The sequence below is a fragment of the Miniopterus schreibersii genome, assembly GCF_964146895.1.
Source record: "Miniopterus schreibersii genome assembly, chromosome: 12".
Taxonomy (NCBI): Eukaryota; Metazoa; Chordata; class Mammalia; order Chiroptera; family Miniopteridae; genus Miniopterus; species Miniopterus schreibersii.
In genome coordinates this window covers 35,466,620-35,481,571 of record NC_138112.1, presented here as the reverse complement: position 1 = coordinate 35,481,571, position 14,952 = coordinate 35,466,620, and the positions used below count along the sequence as shown (strand labels likewise).

The 14,952-nt window shown below is 40.5% G+C and overlaps 1 protein-coding gene across 1 annotated transcript in view; it reads right to left on the bottom strand.

The window, feature by feature from the left end:
• The window catches only part of C2CD3 (C2 domain containing 3 centriole elongation regulator), a 113,262-nt gene that overhangs the window by 37,769 nt on the left and 60,541 nt on the right, over nucleotides 1–14,952 (bottom strand). Inside the window, exons 23-25 of the mRNA XM_081153329.1 lie at nucleotides 13,422–14,024; nucleotides 10,115–10,453; nucleotides 1,750–1,888 (exon numbers count right to left, since the gene is read on the bottom strand). Of these exons, the coding sequence (XP_081009455.1) occupies nucleotides 1,750–1,888; nucleotides 10,115–10,453; nucleotides 13,422–14,024 (1,081 nt within the window). The remainder of the gene's footprint in view (nucleotides 1–1,749; nucleotides 1,889–10,114; nucleotides 10,454–13,421; nucleotides 14,025–14,952) is intronic.

Below are 14,952 nucleotides of genomic sequence, written 5' to 3'. Positions count from 1 at the left end.
GTAATCTGCACAAAAACCTAGGACATGGGCATTATTATTCCCATTTTATAGACGAAGAAGCTGGGCTCAGAGAGGTGAAGTGATCTGTTCAAGGTGACACAAAAAACTGCAAGTGGCAGAGCTGGGATTTGAACCCTACTTTGCCTGACTCCAAAGCCACTCTGTGCAGAGGTAAGGCACCAGAATAAGAAGGTGCCCAACTTTCATACTAGACAAAGAAGTTGATGTGAAATTCACTTGGCATCTTTAATATATTTTACATGACATGAATTACACAGTTTTAAAGTACAAAGACTTGGAGAGTTTCAAACCAGGTACCACAGCTCCAGGTGGGCAAGATGGAGAACCAAGACAAATCAAGAGATTTAATTTTCTTCCCCAGATATGACTAGGGAATTGAAAGAGACGCACTGTGCTGAAGTGAAACAAACGCCATGTCAGAGTTTTGAATTCTAGCTGGGGGTCAAAATACTTACCTTTGAAGTCCAGTTCTACTACTGTCACCTGAGTGACCCTGAGCCTGGTTTTCTTGGAGCTCTGGTATTCTTATCTGTTAAATGGGATAATATTATCTACCTACAGGCTGCTAGGAGGATCAGATGCAACAATTTTGTGGTGAAGAAATGATAAACAGTACCATTATTAATTTTTTTCTTCTAATCTTACCTCTGCCACCTACAGATTATGTAACTTCCCTGAGCCACAGTCTCTACAACTGTTAACATGACTGACAGGACTTAGCCTCTGATTTTTTGAGACTTTCACAGGAGATCTGTTGTGTACCTAATATGGACCATGAGGTAATTTTCCTAAATGTCATCTAATTTGGACCTCACAATAACCCTGCCATTTATCCCATTTTACAGATGAGAAATCTGTGGCTCAAAGATGTTATGTAACTCATTCACAAAGTCAGTAAATAACAGAGATTGGCTTGGAGGCCAAGTCTCACTAGTTCCAAAGCTCAGCCTTTTCCCACTGCACCAGAAAACTTTCCCAAGGATGTACAATCCACAGCCTCTTCTGAGATTAGCTCTCTCTGCCTTCTTTATCTAGATAACATATACATACTTACCTTTTGTCTTATTTAAGAAGACTTCCCTGAACTTCTAGCTCTCATCTTCTAAGAATATGGAACTGAGGGCAGCATATGCCACTCTATGTAATTTAAAAATTTATCTTAATCATCTTAAATGCCCTGCTTTTGTTCTAGGCACTGGGAATGAAAGATAAATCTGATCTTCACTGAATAATTTTTGAGCTGTACTGAGCAGAGTTAAAAAACACCATGACAAAACTTTTAAACTACTGCTAGCTGTGAATTTCCCCCCCACTTTTTCTTTTCTAAAATTTTATTTTTCAATTGAAGTTTACATTCAATATTATTTTATATTAGTTTCAGGTGTATAGCATAGTGATTAGAAAATCAGACTTTACAAAGTGATCGCTCTTGATATTTCAAGTACCCACCTGACACCATACATAGTTATTACAATATTATTGACTATATTCCCTATGCTATACTTTACATCCTCCTGACTACTTTATAACTACCAATTTGTACTTCTTAATCGCTTCACCTTTTGCTAGCTGTGAATTTAAAAGCACCAGGATTAAATAATTGCTTGATAAGAAAACATTTTCCAGGTGTACTCAATATTATTGTGTCTGTAACATTCCTCCCTCTGAGTCTGCCTCTTGGAACAAAACCAGATTCTAGAGGTTAATGGAACATCATAAAATACAAACCTTGATTGATGTTGAAAATTCCAGATGGGGGAATCTGTGTTTTTAACCACTGGGGTGTACACAGGAGATGGCTCATCAGCTGTTGCAAAGGATACACAGCAACTGGGAATTGATACTTTCCGCTCTGTCAAGGGGCTCCCTGAAATAGAACAGAGTGGAGTAACTGTACTTTAGGTACCAGAATGAATGTGTTGGAAGTGTCCCATTATGCAGGTACAAGCGGGACCATTCCAGCCCTACCTTTGGGTCTTTGCTTGAAGCTATTTCTTATATCTGAAATGTTGTCAGTGCCCTTTCTGATACTAAAACTGTCCTATCAAGACTTAGTTCATAAATATTCCCAGACAAAAAATGACTTCTCCCACCTCCTAGTACTTCATGGGATGGTGGAAAATACTGGATTGAGAGGCAAAAGATAGAACTGCAAAAAGTCCTAGACTTAAGAGTCAGATGATCAATTATTAGCTCTGCCATACATATAATCTGTGTGATCTTGAACAAGGCCTATCTAGGCCACAGCTTCCTCAATTAGGGCATATGATACTTACACCTCCTAAGATGTTAAAAATAAATAAAAATAGTAGGTAGCTCTTATAGTATATCACTTACTATGTGCCAGGTACTGCTCTTATACATGTATATGTACTAACTCCTTTAATCTTTACAACAACCCTGTGAGTAGTAGGTATTATTATTATTCTCATTAGACAGATGAAAAAACGGGTACAGAGAGAGTAAACATTTATTAAGTGGTCACACATTTATTAAACAGTAGAACTCAAGCATTCAGGCTCTAAGGTCCAAGCTCCCAGCCATCAACCATATTGCCTCCACTACAGAGTTAACAAATGTAAAACACTGAATACTATGCTGGTATTAATTTTTGTAAGATCAGGTTTCCAACGTGGGAGACTCAGTCATTTATTCTCTTAAAACAATGCAAAATGAAAATGGCTAATGATACTAGTCTAACTGAGCCACTAGCCACATGTGGCTATTTAACTTTAAATTAATGAAAAATAAATTCAATTCCTTAGTCGCACTAGCCACGTTTCAACTGCTCAATAGCCACATGTTACTAATGGCTACCATACTGGACAGTAAAGATACAGAACATTTCTATCATAGTACAAAGTTCTTTTTGACAATGTGAAATAATAGCAACTCTATATAACATAGGCTCTATGTATTCCACAAGCTCCTTCTTAGCTTTAAAATGCTATGAATCTCAGGATTACAGATGCAGGAAAGAGAAGAAAAGAGAAAAGAATAAGAAAATAATTATGCCTTAAGCATTACTTATGTGATCCAGAGGTACAAATTCTATATGTGGATTCTAAACAATTTGTCTTCTTTTTTTCCAAAATAGGTTTTTATTGATTTCAGAGGGAGGAAGGGAGAAAGAGATAGAAAGATCAATGATGAGAGAGAGTGACTGATGGGCCGGCTGCCTCCTGCATGCCCCTTACTGGGGATAGAGCCCGCAACCCAGGCATGTGCCCTGACCTGGAATTAAGCCATGACCTCCTGGTTCATAGGCCGATGCTCAACCACTGAGCCACGCCAGCCGGGATAAGCAATTTGTCTTCTTTCTACCTGTCTAGTTCAAGGTTTCTCCAAATCCACACTCGCACTTCATTTTATAGGTGAAGTTAATCTCAGAGGCACCACCCTGCTCCTTTCCTATCGGGTTGCTCCTTTCAGTGACTACTCTTCCAAAGACCTCAGGCTATCCTGTGACAGAAAGCAATCTGATGAACAAGCCATGGTCAGGAACTGCTGATTTCACTCTCCTTCACCAGCAGGGTAACATTTAATAAGTAGCCATTAAAATACAGGTTCTATCACCATCTACTCTCAGAAGCCTCTCAACTCTCTAGGCAGAATCACTGAGCTTTATACCCCCAATTAGATTTCTCCAACTTTAGCTTTCTTTTAGGGAAACAGAAGTATCTGTAACTTTGTTTTGATGTTATTTTCCTCAACCAAAAGAATTTCCATTAGAGTGGACCAATTCTTTTCAAACTTTTCCACCCAAGTAACAATAATGCAGAGAAAAGTAAACACTAAAATCTATAAAGTGCTGGGGTTTCTGCTGCCTTTAAAGAGCAACTAATAAGCATGACTTCTATTAGCAGGCTTGCATTTAATCTAAAAATTAATGAGGATTTTATATTATCTTCTATAATATAGCCCTATTTGTTTAAACTGAAAACAATTTCCCCCCCAACTCTTGGTAAAAAAATTGACGTATCATGTTATTTAATCTCGTGACTTCTAACCTCAGAGCACACAACCAGACCAGATAGCATTATTTTTAGACTGTCTTACAGGGATAAGTAATAATGAAAGAAAATGGGTGATAAGGAGGGAAAAGGGAGTGGAGATTTTGTAAGGAGGCCTTGGGAAAGAGAATTGACAAGGAGGAGGAGGAATGCTAGCTTTAGAAGTGAGATCTGGTGGTGTCTGCGAGGCAGGAGGGAGCCGAGGCATGTGTAAGGGTCTCCAACAAAGCAGAATCTGGAGAAAGGCTGAACCTGGAGGACGAAAAGCTTTAGAATAGAAAGTCACTAAAGATACAGAGAAGGACTATGTGGGGAACAAAATAAAACAAACCACCACTGGCTTACAACATGGCAAAACCAGTTTACAAGCATATTCTTGAAAGAGCAGGAAAAAAGATTCTAATAAAATGGTAGTAAGCAAAGAATAGTTAATGGAAATCAATAATACAGTATCCATCATTAAAAATATAAAATGTCTAGAATGGCACCAATAGTACCTTTATCTAGTGAGCTATCTTCCTAAAAGTTTTATTTTAGTGAAATTGAACAGTATTTGTGGACTGACACGCTCAGCATCCACCCCCCACCTACTTTTACTGTATTGTGTTCCTTTACTGTAAAGACTGAAAGGGTGGTAACTACATTTCCCAGACTCTTTTGCAGCTAGAGTATGGATAAAAATTGGCTTCTTACAATTAGATGCCATTACAACAGATTTGGAAGGCAGATGTGAGGCAGAAGACATCTTCCTTTTCCTTCTGCTTTTTCTACTAGCCAGGGTGACACTGAATTTTTTGCTCCAGGGTTTGGTCCCTGGGTGCCCAGGGGCTCTATGGTAACAGTGATGATGAGTTTTGGCATACTATTCTGAACTTAAAAGATCTAGTGGTTAAGCTTAGCCTAAAGCCCACTCTTCTAGCTCTTCCAATGACTTGAAGTACTTTAATATTCTATATTAAACTCCTTACTGTTTAAAATGTCTGGAGTAAGTTGTTTCCTATAACTAGACTCTCCCTGACAAAGCTTTCATACCTCAACCCCCACAAATTTCCTTAGATTTCAAGCTTCTCAACTGATTTCTTCCAATGAAATGTCATAAATCTTCACAGCTAGGGAAAGATAATCTGTCTCTATACTTGAAGTTCCCACAGTAGTCTATAATAATCTGTGTGTCTGTGTTTCCCTTATTAGACTGAGAGCTCCTTGAATGCAGAGTAGGCCCAAGCCCCTTATTAAAGGTCTGAAGACTCCCACTGCCCTTTGTCTACAGATGGTTGCCAGGGTTAGAGGAGAGGAACTACCTTGTCTGCTTGTAGTGTGTACCAGCAGAGAACAGCAACATCTGCTCAGGAAAGTTCTGAGAGAGATCAGCAGAGAGGACCAACTGCAATTCTGAGAGGCATGACTTCTAGGTTCTGCTGTACTCTGAAGACAATCTTAGCAATGATCTTATACGATGATAACATTTTACAGTTGAGGAAAAGGGAAATGGCTTTGCCCAAAGTAACCAAGTTAATGGCTCAGCTAGGGCGAGAACCCCATCTTCTGATTCCCATTCCAGAGCTCTTTCTATCATATCATAATTTAGAAGGCACATTTCAGAGAGATCATAGGCAGGGCTCTATTCTCAGGGTTCAGCACAGTGCCTGACTGATACATAAATGTTTGTGGGGGGAAGGACTACATGGGCTTATCACTGCACGGGTGGGAATCAGGATACAAGAGAGGCCTCTGAAAGTCAGATGTCCACTCTGATGCTTACTCTGACCTGGCTAAACAGAAAGAGGCCAAATAACAAATGACTTACATTTTGTAACTCATGCCAGAAATGAGAGAGGTGTTAAGTATCATATTCACAAATAAGAGGACATTACGTTTGCTTAGCTACATCGTGAAGATCAAGGTGCTGGAATACAGAAATAGTCCTTGTCCCCAAGGAACAGATAGCCTAGTGGAGAGACACGGACATTTTCAGTATAGAGCAGTAAATGATATGAAGGATGTGAACAGTGTGTGGGGGTGGTATGGGGAAGTGTTGACAACTCAGAGGGAGGTTTTCTGCTAATAGAGGTGGCCAGGCTTCCAAGTGTTGCAGTCACTTTAGTCAACTCTTGAAGGATGAAGAGCATATTTGCTTAGTTAGAGAGGAAAAGACATTCTAGGAAGAGGAAACAGAATAGTCAAAGGCTCGGTAATATGAGAGAAAATGGGCATTAGCAAAAAGTTTCTGAAGCCTGGACAAGCAAGATGGGCAGTAAGAATGGAGAAAAGGTGACAGAAACTTTCTAAGAGGCCATGATCCTATATCCTGTATTGGACACAGTAGAAACTTAATAAAAAATCTTTTTTGATTTACCCTCTGTTAAATTCCCCATAAGCAACTTTCTTGCAGGAGAGGTAACAAAGGAAATCAGAGAAGGTACTAAGGAGAAGAAACACTTGTGCAGGGCCTCGGATTCATCCATTTCTTCATTAAACAAATATTTACCACTTATCATGCATCAGCTACAGCTCGAGGTACTGGGAATTCAGTAGTAAATTGAAAAAATGTTTTTATTGATTTTTAGAAAGGTGCATGAGCAGTAAATTTTTAAAAAAGCAAATAAAAAACCCCATCTCTGTAGGACTTACATTCTTCTAGGAAAGGCAGAAAATAAATAAAATATACCACTCAAGGCTGCAGATAAAAATAAAGCAGGAAAGAGGGATAAAAAATGTTGAGGAGGGGCTGCAATTTTAGATATGTGGCTAAGGCAGGCCTCACTGAGACAAAGTGATTTCAGTAAAGACATGCCAGGAAGTGAAAAATACTCCAGGCAGAGGAACATCAGTCCAAAGACCCTAAGGCCGGAGTCTGACAGTACAGTAAAGGAAAAAGAGGGCCTAGGCCCTGGCCAGGTAGCTCAGTTGGTTAGAGCATCATCCCAATATGCTAAGGTTGTGGGTTTGATGCCTGGTCAGAGCACATACAAAAATCAACCAATGAATGCATAACCAAGTGGAACAACAAATCGATTTTTTTCTCTCTCCCTTCCTCTCTAAAATCAATTAAAAAAAAACAGAGGGCTGGTGAATGAGGAGAAGAGCAGGAACACCAGTGGAGTAGGTAGAGTTTTGTAGCTGGGAAGAGAGAAAAGAACCCAGGCTTAGAAAGGTGAACGAGCCAAGGCCCAGGGAATCATTTGTTGTTTGTTATGGTAGAAGGGAAAGGAAGCCAAGCTGGAAAAAAGTCACTAATTAGTCTTAGTCGAGCCTTTACTACTGCTCCGCAATTTTCTTATTATCTCTTCATGAGATCCTATCACTCCCTTGCATGACCTTGAGCTCCAGTCAAAGAGAATAAATTGCTATCAGATCCTCCATGTCCTCTCTAAGCAAACCCAGAATATACACTTTCTTACTTCAATACCTTTGTTCAAGCTGAAATATTGATTTGGAATTTCATTCACACCTTTCTGAAATCTTATTCAATCTAAAAATTTTGATTTCTTAGCCATATCTGATTTCTCTGTTTCTAAACTCTGTAAACACTAAGTTGTATTACCCTTTGGCTCACAGAGCATTTTGCTTCATATATCATCCATTACCTGTGTATTTACTAATGTCCTTAATTGGGCTATCGACTCTTGGGAGACAGAAACGATATGTCATTTGCTCTGCACTCTCTGTACCTGGCACTGTTTCCGCACAGATTTACTGCTTGCTGAACTGAACTAACATTCTTGCGATGTAAGTACAGGACTGGACGTGCGGTACATGCCCACCCTGGGCTCAACTGACCAGTAAACATTGTAGACAGGACTAACTGGCAAACCCAGCTATATCTTGTACCTGAGAGGCAGGATGTTATAAAGGAAAGAACATGGGTTTCAGATCCAGGCTAACTGGATTTGCAGAGTTGATTAACTATGTAACTTACAACACCTTTTTTGTTGTTAATCCTCACCTGAGGATATTTTTTCCACAGATTTTTAGAGAGAATGGAAGGGAGGGAGAGAGGGAGAGAGAGTGAAAGAGAAATATTGATATGAGAAAGACACATCGATTGGTTGCCTCCCACACAGGCCCCCACCGGCTGGGGATCAAACCTGCAACCCAGGCACCTGCCCTTGACCAGGAATTGAACCCCTGACTCCTCTGTGTGGGCTGGCGCTCTAACCACTGAGCGCACTGGCCAGGGCTATATCACCTTTTTGAGCTTTAATTTCCTCACTTATAAAATGGGTATATACTACCATAACCCCACTTGTGGTAAGGATTAAATGAGATAATTAATGTACAAAAATCAGAATAGAACTTGTCATCAGGAGATGCTCAATAAACTGTCAAATTACCTTGCAAGGTTCTATCTTTTTGTCCCAATCCTTACCCGAGGGCATGCTCTCTGATTTTAGAGAGAGGAAGGGAGAGGGAGGGAGGGAGGGAAAGAGAGATACATTAATGTGAGAGAGAAACATTAATTGGTTGCCTCCCATATGCGTGCCACCTGGGGACTGAACCTGCAACTCAGGTATGTGCCCTGACCGGGAGTTGAACCTGAGACCTTTCCGTGTATGGGATGACACTCCAACCAAATGAGCCATACCAGACAGGGCACAAAGTTATATCTTAAAAATGCAACTCATTATCTAATTGAAAAGTTATAAGTATATTTCACTTTTTGTAATATGGGGACTACCCTGAAAATGGGATATGAACCATATTTTTGTATACTAAATTTTATTTTGATACAGTAACAAAAAACCAAAATAACTGTTGCAAACATCAAAGCTTTTATGTACTTTCTTTAAACTCATTCATCTATTGACTTTTCTATTTTAAAAATTCATTTTTTATATCAACTTGTCAAAAATAGGCTGTTTTGGTGGGACAGTAAAAAAGTAAAAATTTTGTCCCTATTTTGTTACTCATAATACATCTCTGTATCTCTAATACTGCAAAGCAAGACTGTACTTGGAGAAGACTTTGTCCTGAGATAAAACGTTTCAAGGTCTCTAATATAGAAAGATTATGAGGATGATTATATGGAGATGTCATTATAGAAGCTTACAATGCTGGGAGTGATGTCTGTTGGTCGTGTGTATGGAAAGAAATGAAAGATAAACAACAGTTAGTATGAGCATGAGTTTTGTTGCTGTTTCAACACAGCACAAACTAAGAGGGGTCAACAGAGAGATGATAGGAGCCAAGCCAAAAGATGTGTATTGAAACCTCTGGACTCATAAGGCTATGATTTCTGGCTCTCAAAGCCATCACACAGCTCAGACCTGTTAATCTCAGCTATTTACACATGAAAAATTCAAAATACAGAGAGAAACAATAACTTGGGCAAAGTCACACACACACACAATATACTGTCTGGGAAGGAGGTAGCAGGCATGGGTGGGGTAAACAAATATTTGGTGATGGAAGATGATTTGACTTTGGGTGGTGGACACACAATGCAACATACAGTCCATGTATCATAGAAATGTACACTCGAAACCTATATGATCCTATTAACCAACACCACCCCAATAAATTTAATTAAAAAATTATCTTTGTTTATTAAAAAAAAAATTCTTGCAGCACACCAGTTGAAAATCCCTGAGTTAGAGGTTAATAAAAGTATGATGTAATTATTTTCCTATCCAAGTTCACCAATCCTGATTTTTATACTTGGCTCCCTTGGGGGTTTTATGAATCCAGTGTTAAAAACTCTTGGCCCTAGGTGTACAGTGAAGGCCTTAGTTAGTAGCAATGGAAAAGAAGGAAGAGATCTAAGAGAAATTTAAGAGAGAACAATTTAATGGACCTTATAATTTGCTGGTGACTAAGGAAAAGAGAAGTATCAAAGCTGATACTCATATTTCTGGACTGGGAAATTTATGATATGCAAAATTAGGGTAACTGACAAAGTCATCTTATGTTTAGAAAGGCTTTCATGTTGCTTAAGCCTTTAGGCTTGAAAAATATAATAATTATTGATCAAGATAGTTAACAGTTCTTGCAGATCCTGCCATGATTTAAAAGATCTGTGAAGATATGACCACAGCCTAAGGAGTCAGATACATGTTTCAGGATAAATGAGCAGAGCATACCTTTTAAGCTCAAGTGCATTGCTCTTTCTACGAGGATACTGACTGCAAAAGTTCCATCCAACTCAGCAGGGCCCTCCTGGGCTGGGCAGGCTTCAGCTGTGGTGCTGTTGCAGGGAACCTGGGTGCAGGCAGGAGGCTTCTGGTGGCTAGGTGGTAGAGAGAGTTGGATCTCATCGTTCCTTCTGGGGTGTTGCTCAGACTCACTGTGGCTGCTGCAGTCCATGGAGTCCAGCTCATGAGTAGGCCCAGGGTGTGGGGAGAAAGGGGAAAGAACCACATGAACTCGCAAGGCAGCTCCTGAGAGGTTGGAAGCATTTCGTCCAAATAGAGGATACACACCTGCAAAAGAATAAACGAGAACAAACTTAAGCAAGCAGGAACCAAGAACACTCTCTCACTATGGAGATGCTCACTGAGGGTGCTTATGGTCCTCTTTCCTTTTGTAGGCCTACAAGGCCCCAACATACCAATTTGCAAAAAAACCTGTGAAATCAGTATACATTGTGAAAATTTTTACACCCTCCTCAACACTCCCTCCTGGCCCTTGTCACACACTGTCTCCAAGAATGGAAAGTAGTGAGAGTTTAGATTTGAAGCCAAAGCCAAATGACTACCAGGCAGAGCTACTGTGGAAGGGATTCGTGTGCTGAGGGGCAACTAGGCTTCGATAACTTCCAAAATTTTTATGAAATCAGGAGTGGCCTTTCTTCTTTTCCACATGTCCCACTGACTCCTATTCTTAGGGCTTCTCCTCATGAGTAAGCTGCCCTGATACTCAGTTTAGCCTGTTTCACCAACTAAATATGTTCTGGCAGTAGACCTGGAGACCATTTGGAAGGGAAGTAGGAGGTGGTGGCAGAGGAGGCAAGAAAGTAAGAAATTAGCATTTGTTGAATGTTTTTCTTGTGCCAGAATCTCAGAGGGGTTAAGTAACCTGCAACGATGACTTTTTTTTTTTTTTAAACATCTTTATTGATTTCAGAGAGAGGAAAGGAGGGGGAGAGAGAGAGAGAAACATCAATGATGAGAGAGTCATTGATCGGCTGCCTAGCCCGCAACCTGGGCATGTGCCCTGACAGGGAATCGAACCCCGATCCACTGGATCCTAGGTTGATGCTCAACTGCTGAGCCACGCCTGGCCGGGCAAGGATGACTTATTCAATAGCGCAGATTTAAACTCAGGGATTGGAGCTTTATTGGCTTGCTGGATATTCAATGAGATTTTATTTATAAAGCCTAAGGCACTAATAGTTTTTTCAGGATCTCAAAGTTTGCTTCATTAGACTCATTTCAATTCAGGAAAATACAGTTAACTGGATCACAGATAGCATAAAATGGAACTTTTCCTGCCCTGGCTGGTGTGGCTCAGTTGGTTGGGTGTAGTCCTGTGCACTGAAAGGTTGCTAGCTTGATTCCCAGTCAGGGCACATGCCCAGGTGCTCTCACATCGATGTTAATTTTGCTCTCTCCCTCTCCCTCCCTCTCCTCAAGATGGGCCTGGCCAGTGTGGCTCAGCAGTTGAGCATCGACCTAGGATCCAGGAGATTGCGGTTAGATTCCCGGTCAGGGCACATGCCCAGGTTGCAGGCTTGATCCCCAGTTGGGGGCGAGCAGGAGGCAGCCGATCAATGACTCATCGTTGATGTTTCTATCTCTCTCTCTCCCTCCCTCTCCCTTCCCCTCTCTAAAATCAATAAAGATATATTAAAAAAAAAAAAAAGGATGGAACCTTTCCTATCTTTTTCTATTTTTAGGCAGGGAAATAACAACCTTACAGATATGTTAGGATGGATAAATACCATGTCTGTAAAAAAATCTAGTCTGGCCATCTCCATTGATTCTGCACTATAGTTGCTAGACTTACTTTTCTAGAATGCAAAGCTCTGTCACTCTTGTATTCAGAACCCATATAGTTTTCCATAGCTCTCCAAACTCTTCTGCTTAGAAGAGTCCTTCAACACAGTACTCTTCTCCTCTCTAGCTTCATCTCCCATCCTTTCCTACCCTGTGTATCCTATGACCCAGCAGTACCAAAATTACTTATAGTGCCTAAAATGTATCAAACTGCTTCATGCCTCTGTGTCTTCACACACGCTGTTCCCTTTTAAAATACCCTTCTTTCCCGCTTTTCTTGGCTTATTCCTAAATCCTTTGAAACATGGGTCTCTTTCCTGATGTTGTCCTTGAACTAAAGAGATACTGCATCCCTGTGCTCCCACAGCACCACTGAGAAAACCTGCTTCATTGTAATTGTTTACTTACTACTCTATTCTCCCATTAGACAATAAACTCTTTGAGGTCAGTATTATTTCCTACTCATCTTTGAGATTCCAGGGCCAAGTACATGTATCATGTATTGAACGAATATTTGAAAGAAAAGTACTCAGCACATAATGCCACTTGCAAAATGTTAACTTTTTCCTTTCAGCCTTGTGAACTAATTTATTACTATGTTGATTTTCCTTTCTTTAAAAATATGTCTTTACTGATTTCAAAGAGAGGAAGTGAGAGGGGGAGAGAGAGAGATAGAAACATCAATGATGATAGAGTCATTCATCGGCTGCCTCCTGCACACCCCTTACTGGGGGTCGAGCCCGAAACCCGGGCATGTGCCCTGACCGGGCATCGAACTGCGATCTCCTGGATCTTAGGTTGATGCTCAACTGCTGAGCCATGCCAGCCGGCACTATGTTGATTTTCTTTATGATTTCAAGATATGCTGACCAGAGAGAAAGGATATCCTAGTTTCATTAGGAGGTATGCTTTTCAGTGTATTTAAAAAACTAGGATTCTAGATTATCATATAGGCTCTTATACATGTGGTTACAGGTAGTCCCCTAAATTCACACATTACTTTACACATATTACCTGAGTGCTTACAATGTTGTAGGCACTACAACAGGTGCAAAAACCTGATGCATTTGGATATATTCTAAAGCTACTAAGTTCACAGCCAGTTCTTAGAGCTGTGGTGATTCCATGATTATACTGTCACTAGGTAATGCTCTTTTTAAAGCAGCCAACAAACCTTTTTCTTTTTGAAGTCTCTTTAGTTATGAGAAGCGTTACTAAATTACTATTAATCTTTCAGCATATAACAATGGAAAGAACACTTCCTAGCCTATGATTCTGGGCAGTGACCCAAGCTCTCTGAGCCTCCATTTTCATGATTATAAAATGGGTCTGATCTCTCTCACTGGATTGCTGGGAAGATCAAATAAAACAATGTCTGAGAGGCTGTCTCACACAGTACTTGTCACAGAGCAGGTGCTCAAACCACAAGAGCTGAGTCTGGTTCTTAACTTACCACTGACAGTTAGTGTCCTTGCTGTCCTCTCCCCAAGTCTGGCCAGGTCCACATAGGCTGAGCCAATCCAACTGTCTGTATGGTGGGGCCTCTCCACACTGTCATTGCCAAAGGCCCGCCACACTTGGATCTCTAATCTCTCCTCCCTGAAATACCAAAGCAGTGACGGGCCCCTAGAGACTTCTGCTCTTTTGGATGCCTTAAAAGTAACTAGGACCTGCTTTTGGTTTGTAGATTCCTTAGGTTTCTTGAGAGAGGTCCAAAAGCATTCATGATCATACAGCTTGTAGCGGAGGTAGCAATATGTGTTCTTATGCATGTGGTTCTGGCCAGCAAGCAGCATGCAATGGATGGGCAGCCAAAGCCTTGGTGTGGAGATGGTGACAGTGGCTGGCTCCTCTTCATCCATCTTGACAACATCCTTCAGGTTATTCTCAAAGCTCCAGCCCAACAGTTCAGCAGCTTCTAACACCCGTTCTCTGTCTCCAGGATGGGTAAAAGAAATGGAAAGCTCCAGACCACCCACAATCTTCTGCATGAGCTCTAAGCCATGAGGCATGGCCCCATCTTCTGGTAAAATAATAGGATACCATCCTGTGATCCCTTATGGGAGAAAACATTTTCAATTATTGTCTTAAAAGTAAAAAGACTTACCCATGCTCCACCCAGAGCCACCATCACCCTAGCCCAACATAGGAGAGAAAAACACATACCTGACAGTGCACTGTAGTTTGTTTCATCTGACCATTGAAAGGCAATGAGATCAGGTTCAAGAACAAAGGCTAGGAGTTGGACAATCTAAATTCTCTCTTTGGCTCAGTCCAAAACTAGTGCTTAAGTCTGGGTAAGCCATTAATTTCTCTCAGCCTTGTTTTCCTTATTCGACAAATGGGAAAATTAGTGCTGATCTTGCCTACCAAAGTTGTTATGATTATTAAATGAGATAATGGTTTTAGAAAAGTTTTCAAAGAGAAGTGCTATAAAAGATGCGAAATGTGTAGATGGATAAAAAAACTGTAGTACATTCACACAGTGGAATACTATGCAGCTGTAAAAAAGGATCTCTTACCCTTTGAGACAACATAGATGGACCTGGAAACTATTATGCTTGGTGAAATAAGCCAGTCAGAGAAAGACAAATATTACATGATCTCACTGATCTGTGGAATGTAATGAACATGACAGACTGTGACATATCTTGGGGAGAGGCAGGGATGAGAAAAGATAAACCAAAGAACTTATATACTTATATGCATAGCCCATGGACACAGACAATAGTGTGGTGAAGGCTGGGGGGGGGGGGGGGTGTAGCGGCGGGGTGGGGTAAAAGAGGGCAAAAATGGGGGACATCTGTAATACTGTCAATAATAAAAAAAATATATATATATATTTTTTTAAAAAGATGTGAAATGTTATTATGATGTTGTGAGTACAATGAAAAAGGCAAGGGACAAGAAATCAGATCATCTGGGGTCTAGTCCCAGGTTCTCCACCAAGGGAACTGCCACTTAGTGAACACACACCAAGGACC